The sequence below is a fragment of the Acipenser ruthenus genome, chromosome 22 (assembly GCF_902713425.1).
Source record: "Acipenser ruthenus chromosome 22, fAciRut3.2 maternal haplotype, whole genome shotgun sequence".
NCBI classification, from domain to species: domain Eukaryota; kingdom Metazoa; phylum Chordata; class Actinopteri; order Acipenseriformes; family Acipenseridae; genus Acipenser; species Acipenser ruthenus.
The window spans coordinates 5115653-5139369 of NC_081210.1; the positions used below are offsets into that span (position 1 = coordinate 5115653).

General features: G+C 38.2%; 1 protein-coding gene across 7 annotated transcripts in view; it reads left to right on the top strand.

Annotated features, from left to right (window-relative positions):
• Positions 1 to 23717, top strand: part of snx29 (sorting nexin 29) — a 125823-nt gene that overhangs the window by 52449 nt on the left and 49657 nt on the right. For 6 of the 7 annotated variants that reach the window (XM_058995862.1, XM_058995863.1, XM_034052483.3 and 3 more), the window contains exons 16-18: positions 3104 to 3220; positions 5566 to 5621; positions 7023 to 7104. In XM_058995862.1, the coding sequence (XP_058851845.1) occupies positions 3104 to 3220; positions 5566 to 5621; positions 7023 to 7104 (255 nt within the window). Of the gene's footprint in view, positions 1 to 3103; positions 3221 to 5565; positions 5622 to 7022; positions 7105 to 23717 lie in introns of those variants that run through there. The other variant, XR_004548698.3, reaches the window with a different exon arrangement.

Genomic DNA, 23717 nt, shown 5'->3' on the forward strand with positions numbered 1-23717 from the left:
ACATTTTATAACTAAACATCTGAGACGTTCACATTGTGCAGCCAGACCAGACCAGAGCATAGCACAAAAGGACCCGAAATAATTGTACGTCCAAAACACTTGACATTTACTTTTAAACATAATAAAATAATTGCAGCACCAAAATACATTTTCAATAAGGAAAAATAAAGGGTTACAGCTGACTCATTACGTGTACAGTAGGACAGATAATGGCAGGGCATTGTATGCTTTTTATTTCTGGTCCACTTTGCTTAGCTTAACTGAAAAGGGGAAGTAGGTGTTTTGAGTTGTGTTCTGGGCAGTAGAATAGAACCTTTTAGCAGCACTTCAGGACTCCTGAAACACAGCGGGTGGAGAGGGAGCCTTTGTTCTACAATGAGGGAATACGAGAGCGGAGTCTGCTGTAATTAGGGACAGAAAAGGCATTTGAGTGAGGCACATGACTTGGGGAGAGCTTTCCTTATGAGAGTGTGTGCGTTCTCTGTGCCTTATTTTTATTATTATTATTATTATTATTATTATTATTATTATTATTATTATTATTAAATGCATAAGAACACTGTGGGCCCCATTGTCCGCTTTGCTGTGCTTTAGAGATCACCTTCGCCCAGTAAATTGAGTGTTTTTGAACAGTGCTTTAGAGCAGAATATGATTAAAGTTGTCTTTTTGTCACTAGTTCTATTACATCGTCTAGCAGTAAAATCTGTTTTAACTGTCAAACTTTGACCAACTAAAAGTGGTCTTTATGTACAGACGAGTTAACATGAAGAATATACAGAGTGATTCAACAGAGAGGTCATTTTGTACCACGTTTCCATGAACCACATGACCCGGGTATGTGCTCGAGTTGCCCTCCCACACCTCTGTTTCCATGTTTTTAAATTACTCGAGTTGGCTCCCAATTCTCTGGTCCAATTTCACTCCTCGGGCTGGCCTGAATTTGGGCTGGGAGGAAATTACCTTGCTAAATGTCAATCAAAAATGTTGTAGGGGGCAGGAACGTACCGTATAACGGGACGTTATGGCTGTTATTAAATTTGGTGGATTTGCTACCTTGGGGGATTTTGATGGTTTTTGAATTGCTGTTTTTCACTTAGCACAGTATCTGATTTACAGTAACTCGTTATACTCATTAATTCATGCAAATAGAATAGATTACGGTCTGTACCACATGAAGCGTAGTTTTGGCTGAGGCTTGTATACAAGACAATAAAGTGTCTCATCGCTTGTGATCTGCTGAGAGGAACTGTAACTGGCACTCCGTCACAGAGCTCCATTGAGGCTCATTCAGACCCAGATAGCAAGCAAACCCACCAGCACCCCTCTCCCTCCCACTTTGTTTATTTAAAGAGAGGGGCCTAACTCCACCTATTTTCATATAGATGAGACTCTTTCAGAGTCTGTGTGGGCCCTGTTTTTTTCCACTCCTCCCAGTATGTATTTTCATGCTCATTTTGTTTTTGAGAACTTAACTCTCAATGAAGACCACAAGATAGACCCACCAGGAACCTGTTAATGGAATGTAATAAATGAGGTTTTTTTTTAGTGCCGATGCAACAACACAGTAAATATCTGTCAGTAGGTGGTGCTATGGTACAGGTGTACAAAAAATACCCATATTGCTGTATTGAAGCATGCACCATGCACGGAAATAGATCTGCTCAGTGACTTGGAGATGATATGAGTAGTTGAGTGAAACTCAACAGTTCAGTAAGAGAGAAAGGGTAGTTTTATAGTTATAGTTCCTTAAACAAAAACTCTTGGAAACCTATATCTGCTGTTGTATGTTGTGTCCCGTTTTTAAAAAGCATTATTTCTGGAAACTAGCAGTGACTAGAGTAACTATATACGGTACTGTATGTATTACTCATGTAAAAAATCATATTTCATAATAATGTACCATGATGGTCTGTGGTCCCAATATGACCCACTTATCATTTTACTCCTTTTGCAAACACACAACAATGTAACAAGAAACAACTTAGGTGGACATCACAGTCTTTTAAAATACCTTCTGTCTTCCAGTCTTACTTTGCCTATTTACAAAATTCATCATGTTGTACCACGGAAATAAACAAACGAACACTGTTGTAAAGTTGAAGATGTGCCTGTGAATCAGCTGAAACAGCCAGTTCTGTTAAAGAAAAGTAAGTGAGAGAACTGAGTCACATGTCTTGCTGCTTTTTGTCTTTGAGAGGCAGGAAGATGTTTCAGCAAAAGTGTCTGCTTGACAGTTCACAGCTGTCGGTTAAAAATCCACACTGTAATTGGTCTATATTTAACTTTTTAAATATGAATATTTATCAGCAGCCGACTTGTTAAGTGTAAATTGCTCTAAATGAATTTGTTTGTTCATCTTTGCACATCTACATACCATTGTGGGACTGTCTGTTTTCTCAACCTTCTTAATTAAATTTAGACATGGAAAAAGCCCCTTAGTGCTGAGTTCATTAATGCTGCAGAATATTGCATTTGGTTATTGGGATACTAATATTCAGGGAAGACTATGCCAAGAGGCAGTATGTTGTAGCATAGGGCAATGCAACTACTGTATTAAACAGAACTACAGAAAACTAATTTTAAAGAAACATAAACTGCCATTACAAATGAAATTCAGGTTTCAATGATTACGTCAGAGACGAGAATAATGCTAGAATAATTCAATTAGCGTTAAAGTGTGTAGGTTTGAGATCAGTCAGAGATTTAGCAAAGTACAATTATGCAGTGATGGGGTTATATTGCATTGTATATACAAAATAAAAGTTTGCTTGCTTTTTTCTTTTTCTTTTTTTTTTTTTTTTTTTTTTTTTGCACATACAGTATTAAAAAGAAGTGGTACGATTTTGTCTGAGACAATTCCTTCCAGCTAAGCAAAATAGAAAATTCATGAGATCTGTCCATTGCTTCTAAAGTAGCAGCTGTCAACGGTGGCCTGCACTAATAACACAGAGGGTGCAGATTGCCTCATAAGACAGATCTTACAATGTCAACGCTTAAACATTTCACTAGGCACACCTCATGAGATGTATATTTTTAGACACATTGCATTGTACCATGCAGTATTCTCTCTCATGATGGATCTTATTTCTTTTCCCCCGGCAGGTTGCTGAGATGCATGGTGAGCTGATTGAGTTCAACGAGCGACTGTACCGCTCTCTCATGGCCAAGGATCACCTGGTGGCCCAGATGAGGCAGGAGCTGATCGACCTGCGGGGCCCAGTGAGTACTCCTGCCCAGACATGGCTGTCTCTGCTGTGGGCACTGGGATCAGACAGCAGGAGACCTGAACCAGTCTCTGATAACCAATCCAGTACAGCGGCTCTAATTTCACGGCTAGTTTACTGTACTGTACAAACTAAACCATTAGGATTTCAAATACAGTTTCTTGCCAGTATTTTTCTCCAAGTCCCTTGTCATTCTCCTCTCTGCTGTTTCCCTTTAACCTACAACAACATTAGCTGCTCAGAGTGAAAAAGAGTTCGGGACCTTTACACCACATTGGATTTGAAGTGGTGTCAGGTAGGATCATAATACCTGCTACACAGGAAGAGAACTGCAGTGCTGTTGCAGGTTAAATGGCCAGAGTCAAAATGAGAGTACAATCTGGAAAACTAAGCAATCTACAGAAAGCGGTAAAGGAAATTTAAATATGCTTTTGAGTACTTGTTTTTTACCCCCTTATTAAAATCATAGAAAGAAGAGCAGAAGTAAAATATATATTCTTTTGATAAGGTGATTTTCTATTCCGTTAGATGTTTTACCGTTACCTGATGGTGTTCCTTTTGTCTGTTGTTTTTCAGTAGTAATAGTTTGGGGATATTCCTCGGCTTGTATGGTGTCTGCCTTAGGAGAGATCCCTGTAGACTGTTACCAAGTTAAAAGGGGCTTTGCTTTATCTGAGTCATTGGCACTGCATATGTTCTAGCACAACAGATAGCAATAGCAAAGAAATATCTGTCCATCACAAACACTGCATTCTGTTGCAAGTAGACTTCAAAATGCTATTAAAATAAATATTGGAATAAACATTCGATTGTATGGATAGACGGTCTTCTAATCTTTCAGCTCTAACCACTAGACCACATCAAGCTCCTGCTACTCGGCTCTAACCACTAGACCACACAGTCCGAAAACATGCAGGTTCTTTTGAAAGAAAATATATAACAAGACCCAGTCAGTGTAAAGTGACATTATTGTTTCTAACAGTAGGAGGCAGTAGCTTGAAGTGTTCCCTGTGCTCCATGCGGAAGGATTCTTGTGACAGAATTCCAAATAACTAAACCTTGTCCTGGCAGTGTGGAGGGTTGGGTCCCTTTGGGCTCTGAATCAGCAGCTTGGAGGCAGTACAAAAGTCTGTACACAGATCCTCAAAGGCAACAACACTGCATACTGCAGCATTCACTCCAGTTAGCATTAAGAACATTTTTAAAATCTGTATTGTAGCTGTAGGCGTGATGGCAAATTTTAGAGCAAGCTTGTATTATAAATATTATGCTTTTGTACTACATTGCTTTAATAGTCAACTCCAGATACATTTACTGGATGACAATGAAAATGACGTAGTAAGCACAGTTGTGAACCATGTAATTCTCACAGACAGTTGCTTTATAACATAATTTACCTCAGAGAGCGTTACGCTCCTCTCAAATCTAATACAGCACTGGGTAAGGTTAGGGCGTCTCCACAAATGTTATGTCTTAATTATCTGAGAGGAGTGGTTTACAATAACCAAACTGTAAAACAGAATAGGTTAGAATGCTCCTTGGCATGCTACAACTCCAGATTTAGGTGTCTGTTGGCCCTGTGAAGCATGTTGGAGGTGTCTGCTGTGAAACAAAAGCTCATGTGCCATATAGTCCCTTTGTCCTTCTGGAACCCTACATCCACAAGCAGTTCTAGAGTAGCCTGCTTATGTGTTAACAACACTGGCCTGTGTGTACTGTTGCCATGGTGATTGAGGCCTGGCACTACAGAAAAAGGTCAATAATAAACCAAATATTAAAATGTCCTTGTAAGTCATGTAAAATGTAATTTAATATGTATTGGTCTTTTGAGAGGGGGAAAAAAAGGCATTTAAAAATTCAGTCAATCAATTAAGTGAAAAAACCTGCAAGGCTGCATTGCAATATCAAAGAAAGGTGAGATATTTAAATTACAGTACACAATCATTTACAAATGTAATATGATTTATTTTTCTTGTATCATCCATGAAGAAAACAATACAAATTAAGTTTAAATGTCCTTATCCTCCCAAGCACCAACAGATCTTCAAAGAGCTTCTTAACATTCAAAGCCTGCTTCCTACCCCTAACATCTGCAGCACTCTTGATAAATCACTGCAAATCATTTGATTTATAACTGCTCAAAGTATTACATTTTGTTCTATAAAGCAGAAGCTTTCTAGGACCCATCTGGAGTGTTTTTTAACCAGGTTTTTAAACACATTGAGGGTCAGGTCAACACAACAAACAGATCCCATCTTACCAACTCCCCCCTTTACCTGCTGAATAGAAATGGTTTAAAGGGGAATTCTAATATGAATACACTCTTCCTGTTTCTTCCAGGTTCCAGGAGATCTCAGCCAGACCTCCGACGATCCCAGTTTGTCTGATTTTGAAACGTAAGCTGCTTTGATGCCTTATTCATGCAGTAGGCTTAAGATTAAATACCCTTTTAAGTGTGTGTGTGTGTGTATATATATATATATATATATATATATATATATATAATAAATAAAATAAATAAATAAATAAAGTCCCTGTGACAGAGGTTGAGACTCAGAGACAGTTTAGAAGTTCAAAATAAAGTTTTTAATAAACAAAAATACAAAATAAACCGGCACAAGGGCCAAACAAAAAGGTTCAAAACACAAAATACAAACAAAATGAAACTTACAAAAGAATAAAGCTTCCAGGCTGGGCGTTGCCTTCACTGGATTGCAAAAACGAAAAACCACAGCACACACAGAAAAACACAGTGGCTTCCTCTCCTTCTAGAACTCTCCTCCCTAAATGGAAGGCTGAGGCCTCCTTTTATGCCAGGTGACTGATACCTTAATTGAATAATTAATTGGTGGATTGCTCCCACCTGAAGCAATCAACCTGGGCAGGGAGGAGAATTTAACTCCATCCCTGCCAGTATTTCTAAGGGCAGAGCCATGCTCTGCCACAGTCCCTTACCAAGTACCTGAGTATACACAGTTATTGAAGGTCTATGTTTAAATCACTGCTCAGTCATTCTGTAAGCACTTATAAACACGCAGGCAGGCAGGCACTCATGCATTGTCAAATGAGCAATCATGTAGGGAATCGGCAGTGTGAATGTAATACACATTGTTCTGGCATGTATTAATTAAACATGTCGTGGTTTGTTTTAGTAGTGCAACCACTGTTTTTTTTTTTAATTTACTCTTGCTTTTTTTAACCTGTCTGACTTCAGTTTTTTTTAATGGCAAGGTATAGACAATGACTTATTTAACGTCTTTCCAGTGGTCTCCTCTCCCGGGAGTAATCAAAGCCCCATGCAGCTGAGTTATGTTTAAGTCAACACTAAATGAATAGTTCAGATGCCCTGTCAAACATTTTATATTGATATGCTTAAATAATTAAATGTGTTATTACATTATACTGTCTGTCAGCAGGTTCCCTGTTATTGGATTCATTGTTATAAGGAAGTCAGATTTATGCAGCTCAAGTGGGGTTTTATCCTGGGTAAATATAATGTTGTAATTAATGTAAAAATGTATAACCTAACAAGATGAATTAATACTTGATGAAAAGGCTGCTATTTTTATCAATTATATATTTAACTTTCTAAATGAATAATAATACAAATAATAAAAGTAATATAAGTAATCTAATTATCATATTTAGTGATTATAATCACAGAGTTACCATGTAATTATTGGCTCATTCAGGTGAGATATCTCTACTAAATCTGACAGTTTCTCAGTGGCTGAGTGATAATGTTGCTCCTGTGGTGTCAGTGTATACATGTGTCTCCTCCTTGTGTTTCCTCACAGTGCTCACAGAGCCCTCATCAACGTGTGGATCCCCTCTGTGTTCATGCGTGGACGAGCTGCCAACGCCTACCACGTGTACCAGGTAAGAGCCGGCCAGGCAGGAATGCATCTTCAACAAAAACTCAGCCAAGTACTGAGGAACTTTAGCTAGGCCGTTCAAACTTACAAGCCTTATCTGCACTTCTACAAGTTTCACATAGTAAAAGCATAGCAAAGTGTAATAAAGCAAATACTGTAATTATCAAGATATAACACCCTCTTTTTTATACAAAGGTTAGGAGCATTTCTGTGTGTTTATGTACTAGTTCCAATTGTATATAAGCTGCCCAATGTTGTGAAACTTTCTGCGTTGTATACTATAATATTTTGGTAGTGTACAAGAGTGTGCAGTTATTATATCATGTCAACCTACCCCCTGGAGTGCCTTAATGCTATTATAAATTATAAAATTATTAGATCTATTTGCTTTTTAAATTAACACAGCAAATAAAAAAATAAAAATAAAAAAAAGGTTTCCAATAACAGTAAATATCACTACGCACAAGGAAATAGTTCCAGTGAAAAGTAAACATTTGTCTAAAAGTGTTTTATTTTAATCAATCAGTTTATTCATAAACATAATAAATACTGATTAAAATGTGTATTAAGTAAATCATTCATGTATATCAGTTATATTAACATATAACTTGCTAATTTAGTCTCATTAATGGACATACATATGTAAAATTGGTAAATTTACATAAATAAATCTGATATAACTTTAATTAACTTTTAATAGTAGAGCAGTGATTTTTGAAATAAATGTTCACTTGAAAATTGAAAGACTGTGCAGTTTGAAAACCTGCCAGAAGGGGAGCTGCAAGTGAAAGCTGCAGTGTCTGTGATAATGCTTGCTTTGTGCCTTGCAGGAACTTTTTTTTTTTTTTTTAGCTTCTCCAGTTCTGCTGGTGTTGCTGGAGGATATAGTGCTTTTTTTTTGTCTTTTCAACTTTCTTAGTTTTTTAATTATTGTTAAGAATATGTTGTTAGCATTGTTACATTCTGCGTCTTTCTCTAAATTCACTTTTGTGCCGTATGGTAGGTCATTCAAAAAGTGATTGACACCAGCTCGCAGATTTACACAGCTTGATTCCTCACGGAAGGGACATAAAATTCCCCGAGGAGACTGTTCAACTCGTCCTTAGAAAGTACTTTAAATGCAAGTCTACCCTATTCTTGGAGACAGGTTTGTAGGATATTCACAGCTCATTTAGAAGACTTTATTGTTTTTTATTTTTTTCATTCCGGACAAGCAGGAGCTGAGTCAGTGCTGGTTCTGTTATTTTACTGTGCCGTTTTTCTTTTAGAAAATGTTGAATTACTGGCACTTTGTCCAGATCAGGAAATTAATCTTCATATCATTCTTAGCAGTTTTTCATTAAAAAGATTACAATTTGATTCTGGGTCTGACATTTCCTTTAAGTTAGTGGTTACTTATATAGATATTAAATGTTATAGAATTGGGACAGGTAAGTGGCAGAGGAATTTAAAGGTTTTGTGAGATTAATGTATGGCTGATAGAACACAGCTAAACAATCAGAGAGCAGGATTTTTCCAAGCAGGTTTATAATGCTCATTATGCAAGGGATGCAAGAGAAACAGTCATGCGTTTTATATTCAGAGAATTACAATAACTTACAGTTTTGATAAGGAATTTCGTTTATTTAACAAATCTACATAATAGTAACGTAAGGATCTTCAGAGATTTGTTTTATTTTCTTTGATATTATTATCCCCTGTGAGAAGGCATGTATTTGTTTGACATTGTTTCTGGTGTGCCATAAGGCTTGTTCCTCGCATCTTTATACCTTGAAGCAATTTCAGCAAGTACCTGAGAATTCCTCCTTTAACTCTTGTAATGGTTGTGTCGTTCTGTGATTGATAGGAATCGAATGGTTTTTGCTAGTGCTAGTCACTTGAAAGAGCAGATGCTTGATACAATGTATACTCACACTGATGGCTTTGTTTGTTTATGTTTATTCATGACCTTCCAAGTGTTTGTTTTGTACTGGATGTTATCATACATGTGGAGATTATAGCTTTAGAGAGAAAAGCTGTCAAGGCTAAAATGAAACACAGTCCAACTTTGATAATTTAAGTTAAACAAACAACCTGCCTTAGTCAGATAAATCCAAAATCTGATTCTAAGGAATGTAGTTTTAAAACAGGTTGTAAAAATTAGTAGCAGGTGGATTGTGGTTATGAATCTCCCCTACTGTTATTATCTTATCTTATCGCACAATCTTATCGATGTCCAGACTTGTAAGGTGATGCAGTTTGTTCCAGAATTATCCAAACTGACACATTACTGTACTGTTTACAAAGCTGAACTGCTTACCGCCTGGTCTCCAATAGCATGATCCCTTTCTGATTCTGTTTCATAAGTGCTTTCATAAATTCTCTCTTGACTGCATGAATAGCCTTATAAATCAGGGAGCTATAACTTATCCTCTGTGTTGACCGGGAGTTGCTCACTCTGTCAATGCACAAAGAACTGAAAGTAGTTTCTAACAAAGGATTATTATTGAATTTATTCTTTTCGAATTGTATTCAGCCATATGAGCTGCAAACAGCTCATTTACAAAGGCGTCCCAGGGGGGAGGCAGGAGCAAGTTACAATTACATAGAAGCATACAGTAAGCACGCAATTTCACAATCCATGTATTACTTTATTCACTTTTTGGTGGGCTTATCAAGGTGCAGGGTGACAGTTCTTAGAATGGATGGTTTTAAAGTGCAGGACTTTTTTTGATTAATTTACAAATTGCCTTGAGCACTGAAAGTTGTGAACAGCAGTACACATTTCTTTGATTAACGTCCAACTCACAATCATTGCAAAACTGATGAGGGTACCGTTAAATTTGATTTGAGCAGCACTAAAAGCACTGCAATAACATATTTATTAAAGAACAGTTACAGAGTCCTCTGAGAACATGAGCATTTATCTGGCACCTTCTGGCACCTTCATCAGAATAACATTTCTTAGCTACACTGTAGCCACGCTATTTATTGCATTTGGCACAACACAGTCTATAACAGACAAATACAAATTTTTAATATATCTATTACATTACATTATCGTTATTGCAGTCACAGAACAGCATACTAAGTATTTGGTAAGTAGAAAACAGGAATTAAATGAGATTAGTAAAATTCTTTGACAAAGGTTTTGACTATAGATCTTTATCACTGTCTTTAGTTGTTTCTGCACCTGTATTTTGAAGTGTACTGTTAGCTGTAAGCTGTTTTTACCCTGGAAAGCTGTACAGACGTAGATCATTTGGTGTCTGTAGTGAATGAGTGAGTTTCTTCCTGAACAAGGATTTGAACCCAAGATGCCCAGGCTTCTATAATTTCACTATGACCACTAGGCCGTGCTGCCTCCTCATTTTTTTTGTGTTGCTGTGTATGCGTGCGTGCCAGATTTACTCAGTCTTCAGCATCCAGGAGATTTGGAGCTAGACAAGACACATTTTCCCTCTGTAAATGGCTAATAAACATATCACCTTTTGTGCTAATATATCTTTTAATGTTTAGAAAATCATTTAGTTTCCCTTGCTTAGGCTCCTGAGGGCCCTAGTTGCAGATTGATCTGTCAGCTACTGCTCAGCAACTAAGACTTGTAGGAGCGCTGTTACAATTGAATTTGAAGGGCATTGTGGGATGGGTAAGTTTGTTTTGCTTCTAGGCACTCAAAAGACTCGTCACTGTTTTTGTATTTATTTGTCTGACATTATTATACATCATAGATCCACTGAATAAAAGGCAGAAGCTAATGAAATAACAGTTTTATTCTGTTCAATGCCTATGGACAATCTGTTGATACTCAACCAGTGTTATTATCAGCGATGTGACAAAATAACCTATACTTTTGATAAGTATCTTTCACATCACAGGCGACACCACAGGCGACGTGGGAGTGACACCAGGGCAACACTGGAGCGACGCAAAATAAATAGGATTGAATCCTAACTCTTGCAATTTATCGTGCGACAACTAGGGAATTAATGAATCAGAAAACAGCTTCAATGCATGTGGTCCAGCAGAGTGAAGTAGTATCTAGAATGACAGAGGACAAAAATAATACTTGGAAAAAGGCCCTGAGCTATAGGACCAATGTCATCGCAATTATAAAGATACAGATTTTAAAGACAATATATGCGAGTCCATTTAGAAGGAACTAGATAAGCCTGTTGCGTATGATTTATTGCCATATATATTGAAATACCTTCAGTGAAGACACTCCTAATTTCAACATCATGTTGACAAATATGTACCAATCTTGATCATAGTTGTGTATAGCAGTTTTTAATAGTTATATAGATCTGGCTGTGTCGCTTCTGGTATGTATGGTCCGGTCACTGCGAAAATATCTTGTTGCCCAATGAAAAATCGGATCGCGTCTGGTGTGTGGCAGCATTAAATCACCTAATCATGTGGGCATTTTGGGGAATGGTCCACCATAATTTCCAATTTAATTTCCCCAAGAAAATACAGTGAAAAGGTGTAGAGAATGAGCAAGATCTATCCAAATGCAGATTGCAATAAATTACCCAACAATTATTTCTTCCTTTGCACAGCACTTGGGAGATGGATCGGCCAATCAAATTAATTCCCTGCTGTGACTGGCCACCAAAACCTCAGGAAGAATTTTTTTTCAATGCAATGTAATTGTCGATCTACCTAGAAATACGTTCCTTTTAATAGTTACAGCTGTCTACAGCTTTACAGAAAGCATGTTGGTTTCATCAGGTATCAGGCACTGTCAGATTAATGAATTACTCCCCTTTATTGAACATTATTGAAATAAAGTGAATTGTTAACTAAATTGCGTTTGCAGTTTAACACGATCACAATATATCTGTCATGGTCATCTTTTAGCGCTCACTGTAAGACTCGTTTTTTATGGAGTTGACCCAAGTGCAAATGAAAAACAGCTTTCTGTGACATTTTATAATGTATTGAAATGATAAAAAAATGTCTTATAAAAATGTCTTATAATGATGCACCCAATTTGAACAATGCCGGTCTGTGATAAGATCTGTATTACATATGCATCTGTGCGAAATTGCACAATGTTTCTTTGTTCCCTATATACCATGATGGATTGCTGAAAGCTTTTGAAATGCATTAATTTTTGTTAATGTCTGATTTTGTTCCATTAGCGATTAGCCTCTGTGTAGTGTATTACACACACATGTAGAATATTGGGATCCCAGAGGATACAGACCAGTCTCAAGATAATAAATGCAGTAGATGAGAAGTTATATAAACAGCAAACTCTCTCTAATAGTTTACCTCTTTTTACTTCTGCTCCAACCTCCAACCTAGATCAATATAGTTTTTTGCAGAGTTTAGATAAGCTAACTTTCTAGGCAAACATTTTTTCTAGGAAAAAGAACTTAACATTGACCAATCGGAGTGCAATATACAATTTGCATCATTCCGATTGGCTGGACCTTGTTCTAAAGTTTAATTACAAATACTAATGATTGCTATATTATAAGCTTTGCTTGTCTAGTACCGACCATTATAGAATAATGAAGGGTTCCTTCTCAGGAAACAAATCTTTTATTCCACTATAATTGCCCTGCTCCCAACGCTTTTCACTTTTTAAAGAACACTTAGGGATGCATATTCAAGCCTCGCTCCCATGTGAGATTATGCCCTTCATCTCTACAATCTACTGTATCGCATGCCCTGGCACTTCTGCAAAATTAGAAGAATGCCAAGTGGCTGGCCACTCTCTCATTCCAGTGATGCAGTGACCTTTCAACTCTGTACTACACTGTAGTTGAAAGGTCACATCGTCAGTGAGTTTTCTGGATCAAAGGAATTAAATTATCTGAAAGTGTTATAATTAACACATTGATCAGCCTGCACTAACCCGGATTTTAAGAGATTGCATTGGCGTTTTTCGATTGGCCATTATTTGCAAGTTGCAGGGGCCCAAGTCTACCCATGGCATTCTTTCGCAATACTAAATATAATTTTTTTACTTAAATTAAAAGAAAAAACAAAATCGTTTTCAGTTTGCTTTGCATGTTTTCAATAGCTTTTTGCTAGATTGGAAGTAGAAGCTTGGCAAAATGCTTTATTCATGCAAGTAAGAAGTTCTATTGCAATGCCACCATTTTCACAATAGGCAAATGGTTACCATAGTAACTGTGAGATGGTTCAAATGAATATCACCCAATACAGAAATTCTTAAATTATTTAAATTTGAATGCAAAAAAAAGCCAACTTGGTTTCTATTATTTTTCTATTTTAAACCCCCAGACAGAGGAGAAGAACCCTCTGTAAAAGCAAAAATTCCAACCTCATATGTTAGCTCTAGAAAATTGGATTTCAAAATAATGCAGGTCACATAACTCTCCTGTTATGTTTTGGGTCACTGGTTTGTTATGTTTTGGGTCTGCTACTGTTAGAAGGTGGACTTCACTCAGAGTGCCATTTCCACCTGCTTCGGTTTATTGATTCCGAGACCCCAGAGGCGACACAGAACCGAAAGTACAAACTCTTTGTTAAAATTATAATTAAAACAAATTGAGATATTTTTACTGATTTGCAGATGGTCATATCTGCTGCGTAATAAGTTTATAGAAACTGACAGTGCCTGATACCTGATGAAACCAACATGCTTTCTATAAAGCTGTAGAGAGCTGTACGTTTGTTTGAAATTACCCCGGGTCAACAGAACCCGAAACATAACAGGCATCCTGACATTTTGAACATAATAGGAGGGTTAAAGGCTGTGTAATTTTTTTTGCTGCAGTTTAATGAGGATACAGAGCTGATAAGCCAGGGGCGCTGTACAGATGCTTGAGGATGGGGCTAAGCAGGAGTCCTCTGTTGTTAAACTCTAGCTTTTCCTGATTACAGGAAACATGACTGCCTAGCTGGCTGCCACCAGTGTTACGGAAATCTTTACTTTTAAGAAAACGCTCTGTGGCATTGACGAGGGTCTCTCCGTATTGAGACTGGCACGGGACACACACATCTCTCAAAGTTGCCACCTTCAGCTACAGACTCCTACCAGTGTTGTGTTGTATTACTGAAAGACTGCACTGTGCATGAGTGTGCTGTTATTGGACCTAGGGGTTACACTGGAGTAAAGAAGCAATGCTCTGAATCTGCAAATCTCATTTCTATGAACTAACAAACGTGCTTGATCATTGCCCCTTTAACATTTACCTTTTCATTTTTTGGTACTGCTACTAGTCAACTGTTGGAAATCGGTTATAACCAGAGTTCATTTTAATGGGATGTTGCATATCATATAGTGTCACTCAGTGGCTAGTATTTTAGAAGGCTAGAGCTCAGGTTGGTTAATGCGAAGCTACCCGTGTCTTTTGGATGATGGGGACACAAGAGTAGCGTAGCTGGGCAGAGCACCAAATGACATGCACCAGTCATACATCCTGTCACTTCTATTCCCACCTGGCATCTTTTTCCGCAAGTTAGGTATAATTCTCTGGAAGAAAAAAGTTACTTGATGTTTTTTGTCAAATATGCCTGCCGTTGGTAAAAATACCTTATCAGGGATTCAGCTTATGTCAATTTAATACTGTTCGGTCATCAGTGAAGCCTGGAGCCTCTGTCTTTTAAACTACTCAATTCTATTCTCTCTGCTTTTTTTCAATTTTAATAATCCGCAAAGGGAGTGTTTTACAGCTCATTGGAGAGCTGACTGTGTTAGTGTTGGTGGCGATGGTACTGGAGAATTGGGAATGGGATGTCTCATTAATTATTGACGTGTAGGGTGACTCTGCTGGGGAGCTAGAAAGTATTTACAGAAGTGTTCTAGTTTTTTTTAGGATCAGAGCAGTGGCTGTGCTGGAGAGCTGAGTGGAGTATCTGGAGTCATGCTCGTTATCAATGTGAAGGGTGACACTGCTGGATGGCTGAGAATGGGTTGTTTCAGTGCTCATTATTAGGGTGAGCAGAGCTGGGAATGTGAGGTGCAAGGTGCAAGTGCTGGGGAGCAGAGAATGGAGCAACAGGTGCGGTGGATGTCACTCAAGGTTAGGCACTGTCCTGCCTTCTGTATGGTAGAGATCGACACGGTCCCATTCCCTTACTCTTGCCAGTGTTGCCTGCCACGTTTACACATCTTCACTGTAAGAGTGGGGCACACCAGGGGCCCAGATTTATATTGAGTAAATGGCAGGCCAGCCTTTGTACTGGTTTTAAGTAGTTTAATTTAAAATTAGTTTTTGCCGATAAATAACAGCGTAATATTTCAGCAGTCAAGTGATTTTGCTGTCTAATTTAGAAACGCTAAAAAATATAAACTGCTTTCTTTCCTGATCAGTGATCTTAATGTCAAACATTTGTTCTGTCTAGTGTTGCACAATTGTAATTATGTATTTGTGTGTCAGGCTTTTTTTTCTGATTCAAATACACACACACACACACACATTGCATGCAGATTATAGAAGTGCTTTTACTCATTTCAGGTATTTCATTTAGGATAATTAGTCAGATCTTACATGTCTGACACTCATTAATTCCCGGTATTGTTAAAAAGCTGAAGGAGGTTCAGTAATAGCTCTTGTGTAACATAATGTTCCTTAATATGCCTTAATATAAAATAGACAGACGTTTGACCTTTCAGTTCCCTTCGCTTCTCCTGCTGTATTATTATTATTATTTATTTCTTAGCAGACGCCCTTATCCAGGGCGACTTACAATTGTTACAAGATATCACATTATACATTATTTCACATTATACAGATATCACATTATTTTTACATACAATTACCCATTTATACAGTTGGGTTTTTACTGGAGCAATCTAGGTAAAGTACCTTGCTCAAGGGTACAACAGCAGTGTCCCCCACTGGGGATTGAACCCACAACCCTCCGGTCAAGTGTCCAGAGCCCTAACCACTACTCCACACTGCTGCCCACACTGCTGTATATTATATTACAGCATGACTCAGCGTGGGGAGTGATCAGAATGAGGAAATACAGTGCCTGGGCAAATAATTTGCTTACATGCACACAATGATCAAATACAATGAATACAGCTGAAAACGAATGAGACACATATAGGGAAAACATTATTAAACTCAATATCACATTATTAAAGTACTTAAACTGAAAAACAGCACTCCAAGCAATATATTCTTTAAAGATCCATTGGGACTGTTCTGAACAGCTATGGAAACAGTAGCGGCAGCGTTGTTCAAAACGACATCACTACAAATAACAAAATGAAATGTAACCTGACTTCCACACTGCAGTATTAGTTTACAGTGCTCTGGAGCGCACAGATTCAAAACATGACCTCCTAGTGCTGTTAAAGGGGGCTGCTGCCATCACTGCATGCTTCACTGGAATCCCCAGCAGGCTATCACTCTTACAGGAACTGCCCTGGCGTGTTTTTGCGTTTGCTCGGCGCACCGTAAATCAATCTCATCCTCTCGGACTTCCCTCCCCCGGGAACTGGCCTCTCGTTTAAAAAGCTTTCTCGAGCGTTTAAGTACTTTCGCCTCTCCCTTAACCCCTCAGTAGGGGGTGAAAATGTGTTAAAATTCCTGTTTAAATAATAGATCCCCTGTTTTCTGTGGCTGTTAGAAAGAATAGCTTTAAAGCATTTTCCACTGTGTACGTTTATGAGCACGAGGCAAAACGGGTCAGTATGCACAAATAAAGAAAAAAAAAATGGCAACCTGGTTAATAACCCAATGGACAAACCAGAGTCAGTGATTATGTTGAACAATTATCATTTTACCTTGTGACAGATACCGCCATGTAACTCCAGGTAACATAAAAGCAGGTCATTTTATAAGCGTTTTATATCACAGGCAACCTTAACCACTTCCATTTAACCAGCTGTTACTTTACTATGTCCTGGTGTGCAGAAGTTAGTTTGCACTGACTTCATCACCTTTCTGGAGACGGAAATTAAAAGGCAGTTGATCCCATAGTTGGGGGATTGAGTGATGGGCTAAGAGTCTTTATCAAGTACCCTGTGACTGGCCCACTAATCTCCACATTAATGACTTGAGATTGCCAACCAGCAGCCAAGGCAGGACTGTTTTAATTAATGCACCGGAAAAGATCCCACTGGCTTGTAATGTTAATCACATGATTTTATAAGCAAACTTTGTTGGCCTGATCAGAATGAAGAATGAAATGGATTTGGGAGGGAAGCTCCATATAACTCTTTCTTTAGACTCCATAGATATTGATGGCTACCTTATTCCTGCTATGTCTGCTTGACATCTAATCATCTAAGAAGCAAGAAGGTTAGTCCTGGTAAATGCTTGATAGGAAACCAAGCTGGTCTGAGCTCAACTCAACTCCCACTATAATGTAAATAGAGGGGTTGCAGTGTTGTGACATCTTTTGGCCATGATGTTTAATCCTTTGGTTATGATGATGACACTCTTGAAATTTGTATTTCTGTGCTCTAATATACAGTGACATTTATGTTCCAACAAATGTAATATTTGTTTGCTTCAATAATACCATCATTGGGAGACTTTAGCAATGGTTATTCAGAACGAAAGACCACATATTGTTATAAAAAGACTAGACACCATACCCCGCCCAGGCTGAGTGAAATTAGTGTTTATAGCAGCAGGATCTTTATCCGGGTATTGACTTCGAAATCTCCTTCAGCTAATTTGTTCATCATGTTATTTTTCCACAGTGCATTGTATTGAGCTATATATATATATCAGGATGTTTGATTTACAGTATGTCTTCATAATTGACTATCAGCAGTATTTCAATAACCAACATCAATCTCCCATCATCATGTAGACGCCACCAGACGTGGTACAGCAAGAATATAACTACAGACCTAGTCTTCAATCCCTTCTAAATTGTAAACAACCTTGAAAAGGAGTTGGTGCATCTCTGTTTCTCCTTAACAAAGTGTAATGCAATATAACATGGTAAAGCAAAACAAATCTGATTCATAGGAAAAGACTTGTAAAGAGCACAAATTGTGTGGTCCAGTGGTTAAGGAAAGGGCTTGTAACCAGGAGGTCCTCGGTTTAAATCCCGGCTCAGCCAGTGATCACTGATTGTGTAAGTCACTTAACCTCCTTGTGCTCTGTCTTTAGGGTGAGACGTTGTTGTATTTGACTCTGCAGCTGATGCATAGTTCACACACCCTAGTCTCTGTAAGTTGCCTTGGATAAAGGTGTCTGCTAAATAAACAAATAATAATAAAATCACTGTAAGTTTACTATGGTGAACTCTTATTAGGGTTTATACTGTACAGTACTGTCACTGTCACTTTTTAGGAGCATGCAATGCCATTAGCCTCCTTGAGAAAACATTCACACAATTCAATTAGGGGTTTTATTCATTCATATCCATTAGATCCTTCAAAGCCTTTAATCAAGATGCATTTATTGCATTTATTCACAGCTTGAATCGTACTGATTGGGCTCAATTACAATTGATTCCGGGCATTGATTAAACACTATTATATCGTGACGTTTGAAATCTCCAAAAATGTCGACCTGCCATGCTCAATTAGAGAAGGGCTGGAATTGAGAAGATGGATGTGTGTTCGCATCTCGCATGGCAATGCAGCATTTCAATTAAAGTCTACGGGCAAAGAGATTGCACGCTGGTCAGGATGTATCACAAAATATTCGAAACTTCAGTGACAGGGCTGTTAATTAACAGTAGCTGAGCGGTGTTGTTCAGCTTCTTATTCACCTCACTATAACTACATTTGACTGCGTCATACAGCACCTGCTGTATAGTTTGGATATTTTGAGGTTCCCGTTTTGCACTTCAGACAAAGTGAGTCACATCAGGTTTATCTGTTTACTGAAATTCTACAATAGCAATAATATTTTCTTGGTTAGCTGGTCTGTAGAAAGGTAGCTAGACGGTCAAGGCTAGCGGCAGGAATAACACTTAAAGAAAAATACATTTAAGCACAGGTTTGCACACTTTTATTTAGAACTTTCAAATGATAAACATCCCCCTTTAAAACCTTGTTATAGAACCCCCAAGCTAACCCCAGGGCTTCTGTTCAGGGGTGCCCATTGAACCCCCAATTGGAAGTGATATTGGCATTTGGAATCGTGGCACTGGCAGTGCTGTACCCTCCGGCTGCCTCGCTGGATCCCCCTTTATCCACTGCCAGCTGTGCACTAGGCGCCAGTTGTGGCCCTTGTCTCCCCCCCCAAAAAATTCAGGGGGGTGGGGTGAAAGCACTCCCCCCCCCAAGGGCTCCTCCTTCTAGGATAAGCAACAACATCTCCTGCTCATCTGGGTCTTGTGACGGCAGCTCCTCAGCCTCTGGCTCTTGGGGACATTAGTGGCTCCTCCTCCTGGGACCTTGGGAGCCCATCAGCAGACATCCCCCTCTTCTCTTGGGACGATGGCAGCTCCTCCCCACCTCTAGCTCTCAGCACGACACTGTGTGCCCATACTCGCCGCAGGCGAAGCAAACAGCCCTGGTCCTCCAGTTAGCCGAGAAGCTCCTCAAGCTCAGCGTCCCACAGAGCTTGGGAATCTGCTGGCTTCAGGCATGTCCATCCTGTCTACATCTCCATTTCTTTTCCTTGTCAGGGCATGACCATACATAACAGTATACTACTATTTAAAGGTGAACTTCTGACTGCTCTGCCCACTCTCTTTTTGGTCTAACTGTGATACACACACACACACACACATATATATAGATAGATAGATAGATTTTTTTTTTCTAGGCCAGTTTTTGTCCTTGCTGGAAAAAAAACAAGGTGATGAAATTAATTACCTTCAATTAAAGCAGATGTTCCATTTCGAGTCCCATGTTACCAGGTCATGGCTCCTTTGCCACAGGTCTACCTCGGGCTAGTCTGATTGCTTTCTCTGTGTGTCCCGTGGCATTTGGAAAGAGGCCAATGCAATCTGTCTCTATAAATAAGGATTAATGATGTGTCAATACCTTTAAGTATTGGTTATACAATTCAGGTTCCTGTTCCTGATTGTCAGTGTTTTCAGATCCCAGTTTTAGCACGGCAGCTCTGGTTTAAGTCACAGCCGGCATGCTGTATCAGCACAGATGAACAGAGTTGGTTGGCAGGGGCTATCTTTGTTGTTGTATAGGTTTCCTCTGCTTTAGGCTGAGCTGCAAGCCGCAGGGTTAAAAGCACAGATGGCAAATTGGTTTAAATCCCGCTGCCATGGGGCTCTGAATGAAATGATAGTATTGTAGTAACTGGATACTTGACAGGTTGTCTAGTAGCTGTATATTATTCTGTGTTAACAGTGAAACGGTGAAATCTTCCGTCTCCTAGTAAAGGTCTGATCCATCTTTCACCCAGGAAGGGAAAAGATCAGGTAGCCTTCGGGCCTGTCGTTGAATGCAGCTTCCATCCTGGGTACTGACTTGTTTCAATAGGCACTTTGATAAATCTGTGCATTTCCAACTAAAGAACCCAAGCATGTGTTCAGGCAACTCATTTGTAATATATTAATTATCATTGAAGAATTGTTTGATTTCTGTGTTTTTGTATTTTTAATCTTGTGTTTTTTTTCTTTTCACTAAACATCTTAGTGAAAATAGTTGGCTGGTGCACTGGTGCTGTGATTATAATAAATGCATGTACCCCTTGCCAGAAGTCGGTATGCCAAAATTGTTTACCTTCTTGTACATATTATTAGTTATTATGTCAAGGTATTGACTGACCGACATATTCCATTTTTGACAGGAGCGTGAAAGTAAAGTTCCTAAAAAAGTCAAATAACAGTACCAGATATTTTATAAGAAGTAATAATAATTTATAGTTGAACCTGTCTCCTGGTTGAATTTTGTGGTCCTCTTGCCCACATAAACCTCTGCTTATATTAACTTACTAGAAGTCCTTTGGGTCTTCTGAAGTTTCTTTCATTAATGATGCATACTACTTTAGAATTTAGTACATACCACCAGTGAGTGTTTTATATGCATGAAATAGCTTCAGTATATACCCAGACTTCTCATAATTGCATAACCATTGTTAACACAAGGCTCTGCCCTTGCCTTGCTTTGGAGCAGCATTGCAGTCTTTGTTCAGATTTCCATAGTTCAGAAATCCTATAGTCCTGCAGAGCCCGCTGTCAGTCTCATGTTGATAACTTTGTTTTTGCAGATGGAATGTCTGCTATAATCTGTTCTTGTTTGCAACAATGCAGTCATGTCTATGTTTATTTATTCTTGAACAATCTGTGTACTCTACTTCCAGTTAATGCAGATGGTCTTGTGCATTATTTCCATTCACGTACAGACCTGGGAGACCCAGAAGGTTAATAGCTTGCAGGAAGAACAGTCTTTTTAATTATATTATCCATGTACTATACTTTCTGTATGACCTGTCAACATGGAGCAACATAGCTGCCCAGAAGCAACAGTTAGGGCCCAATTTAATTAATGTATGGTAATGATTTTATTTTACTGATGCAATGAATACATTACTGTTTACAACCGTTTAAGTGTTTTTTTTCTAACTCAATCCACACCTTTTTCAACAGTAAAATCAGAAAACACAGGTTGTGTTTAAGCCACTGAGCTATTTGAAAGCGCCTCAATAAAAAAAATTAAATTACTTTGAGAGGTCTGAGAAACTCTGAAAAGTTTCCAGCACTTTTAAGATGACCAGTTTCTGAAGGGACCATCACTCAGTGTAAAAGACATTCAAAGAGAAAAGGCTTTTACTCTCATAAGTTAGTCAAAGGCCCATCTCCTCATTATTCTGAGTTGAAATGCTTTGAAGGAGCTCTGGAATTGCCTGACTTGGTGCCATTCTCATGTAAAGCATTGTCCACATTTCAAAGCAAGACTAACGCTCTCGGCAAACAAAAGCTTTCTAGGCCCTGAAAATATTTAATTGTCCTGAAATGAATAATAATTGAAACAGCTGGTAAGCTGCTAGACCTCAATACAGCAGGGAAAAATCCAATGAAACAATCTATGGTGTGTGGTAAAGATACTTTGAAATCTGACATTATTTGGCTCATTTAAACCGTAAAATCCAGGGAATCTCTGTTTTCAATTAGAAAAGCCATATTGGTGTGCTGCTGCTTCTGTACGACGTGTATTAATGTGCACGTCATTTATGTGTAAATGGAAAATACTTTGAATATGTTATGAAAATAAAAATGAACAAAATATGAATATGTTTAGCCTTGATGTCTGCCCAAAGACAAAATCCACACATCCACACATACAGTACCAAGATGCAGACAAGTGCCCAAACATACAGCACACATTGGACACGCACACAGCGGGTAAACGACTCCCATCACTTAACTGCTTGTCTATTATTGAAGTGTTACTAATGTGTTGTTATTTGCCTGAATTATCCATCTTGTGAGCTAATATACTGCTTATTTTAATATTTTAATTGGAAAAAAAAACTTTTTTCAGTTTGTCATGTTTAACTGTCCAGCAGAAACATGACCCATGGTAATGTTCCATTAGATACATTATTATTATTATTATTATTATTATTATTATTATTATTATTATTATTATTATTATTATTATTATTATTATTATTATTATTTATTTCTTAGCAGACGCCCTTATCCAGGGCGACTTACAATTGTTACATTACACATCCAAGACCAGTATTTCAGGAGCAGCTATGAAAGATCTCTATACCAGTGCTGAAAAAGTACAGGGACTAAGACAAAGTAATATATCCAGTGTTTGTGCTAATCATGAATTGAACCTATGGAATTGTTTACTTTGTTTACAGCTTTCCCAAGGAGTTGGCTACTCTTTCCATACTACTAAATTAGTAATACAACCTTTGAATAGCAAGATGCAGTCTTTATGGAAATTTTTGCAGTCTTTATGCAGTCTTTTTATGGAATTAAGACTCCTATTGCACAGCACTTTCACCCATTCCAGGTTTTACTACAAGCTTGTAGCTACGGTGTATAGGGAACAAGCTCAGGTGTGTCTTATTAAACTACTATGTCATGTATTCCCATCCCTGACATTCCTGTAATAAGAGGATGTGCAGTAGAAAAGAAGGTTACATGTTGCCAATCAATGTGATTTGTTTTTGGCTTTCTTTTAGAAAGTGAACAACGAAGCCTCAACACTGCCCTAGCAATGTAAAGATTATGTAGGTTTTCTTATCAATTCTGTCTCCAAACTGGCATTTACTTTTGCTCTGATATAATTAAGCCAATTGCATGCAATTTGTTACACTTTGGCCCAAATTACCATCCTTTTAACCTGCTACTGTATCACCCACTTACACCGTACAGGGTGCTGAATTGGGATTTTTTAGAAAATGCTGAAAGTTTGCCGTCCATACTTGCAAAAAAAGATCGTTCAGATGTGTATCACAGAGTTCTTTGCTGGAAACAATCTGCAGTAATGTACCTTCCTGTTCTGCACATTTCTGCACTTGCATTACTTTTTTGCACTTACTTTTTATTACATTCATAGGTTTTAATACATCTTTTATATTAGTGTAATGAGTTTCTTAATAAAGATCTTTAACCGCATACACGCTTGTTTGTTTTGTTTACTGTGCTGGTGATTGGGGGGCATTTTGAATGTCAGGTTATTGCGTGGGAGTTTATACCATCCATCGCTTAATGCGGGTGAATCACGTTAACACAAACATGCCCGTTCTAAGCGGTGGCGACTATACTTCTCTAAAAGCAGGGATTCATTTGTCAGCCTGCTCT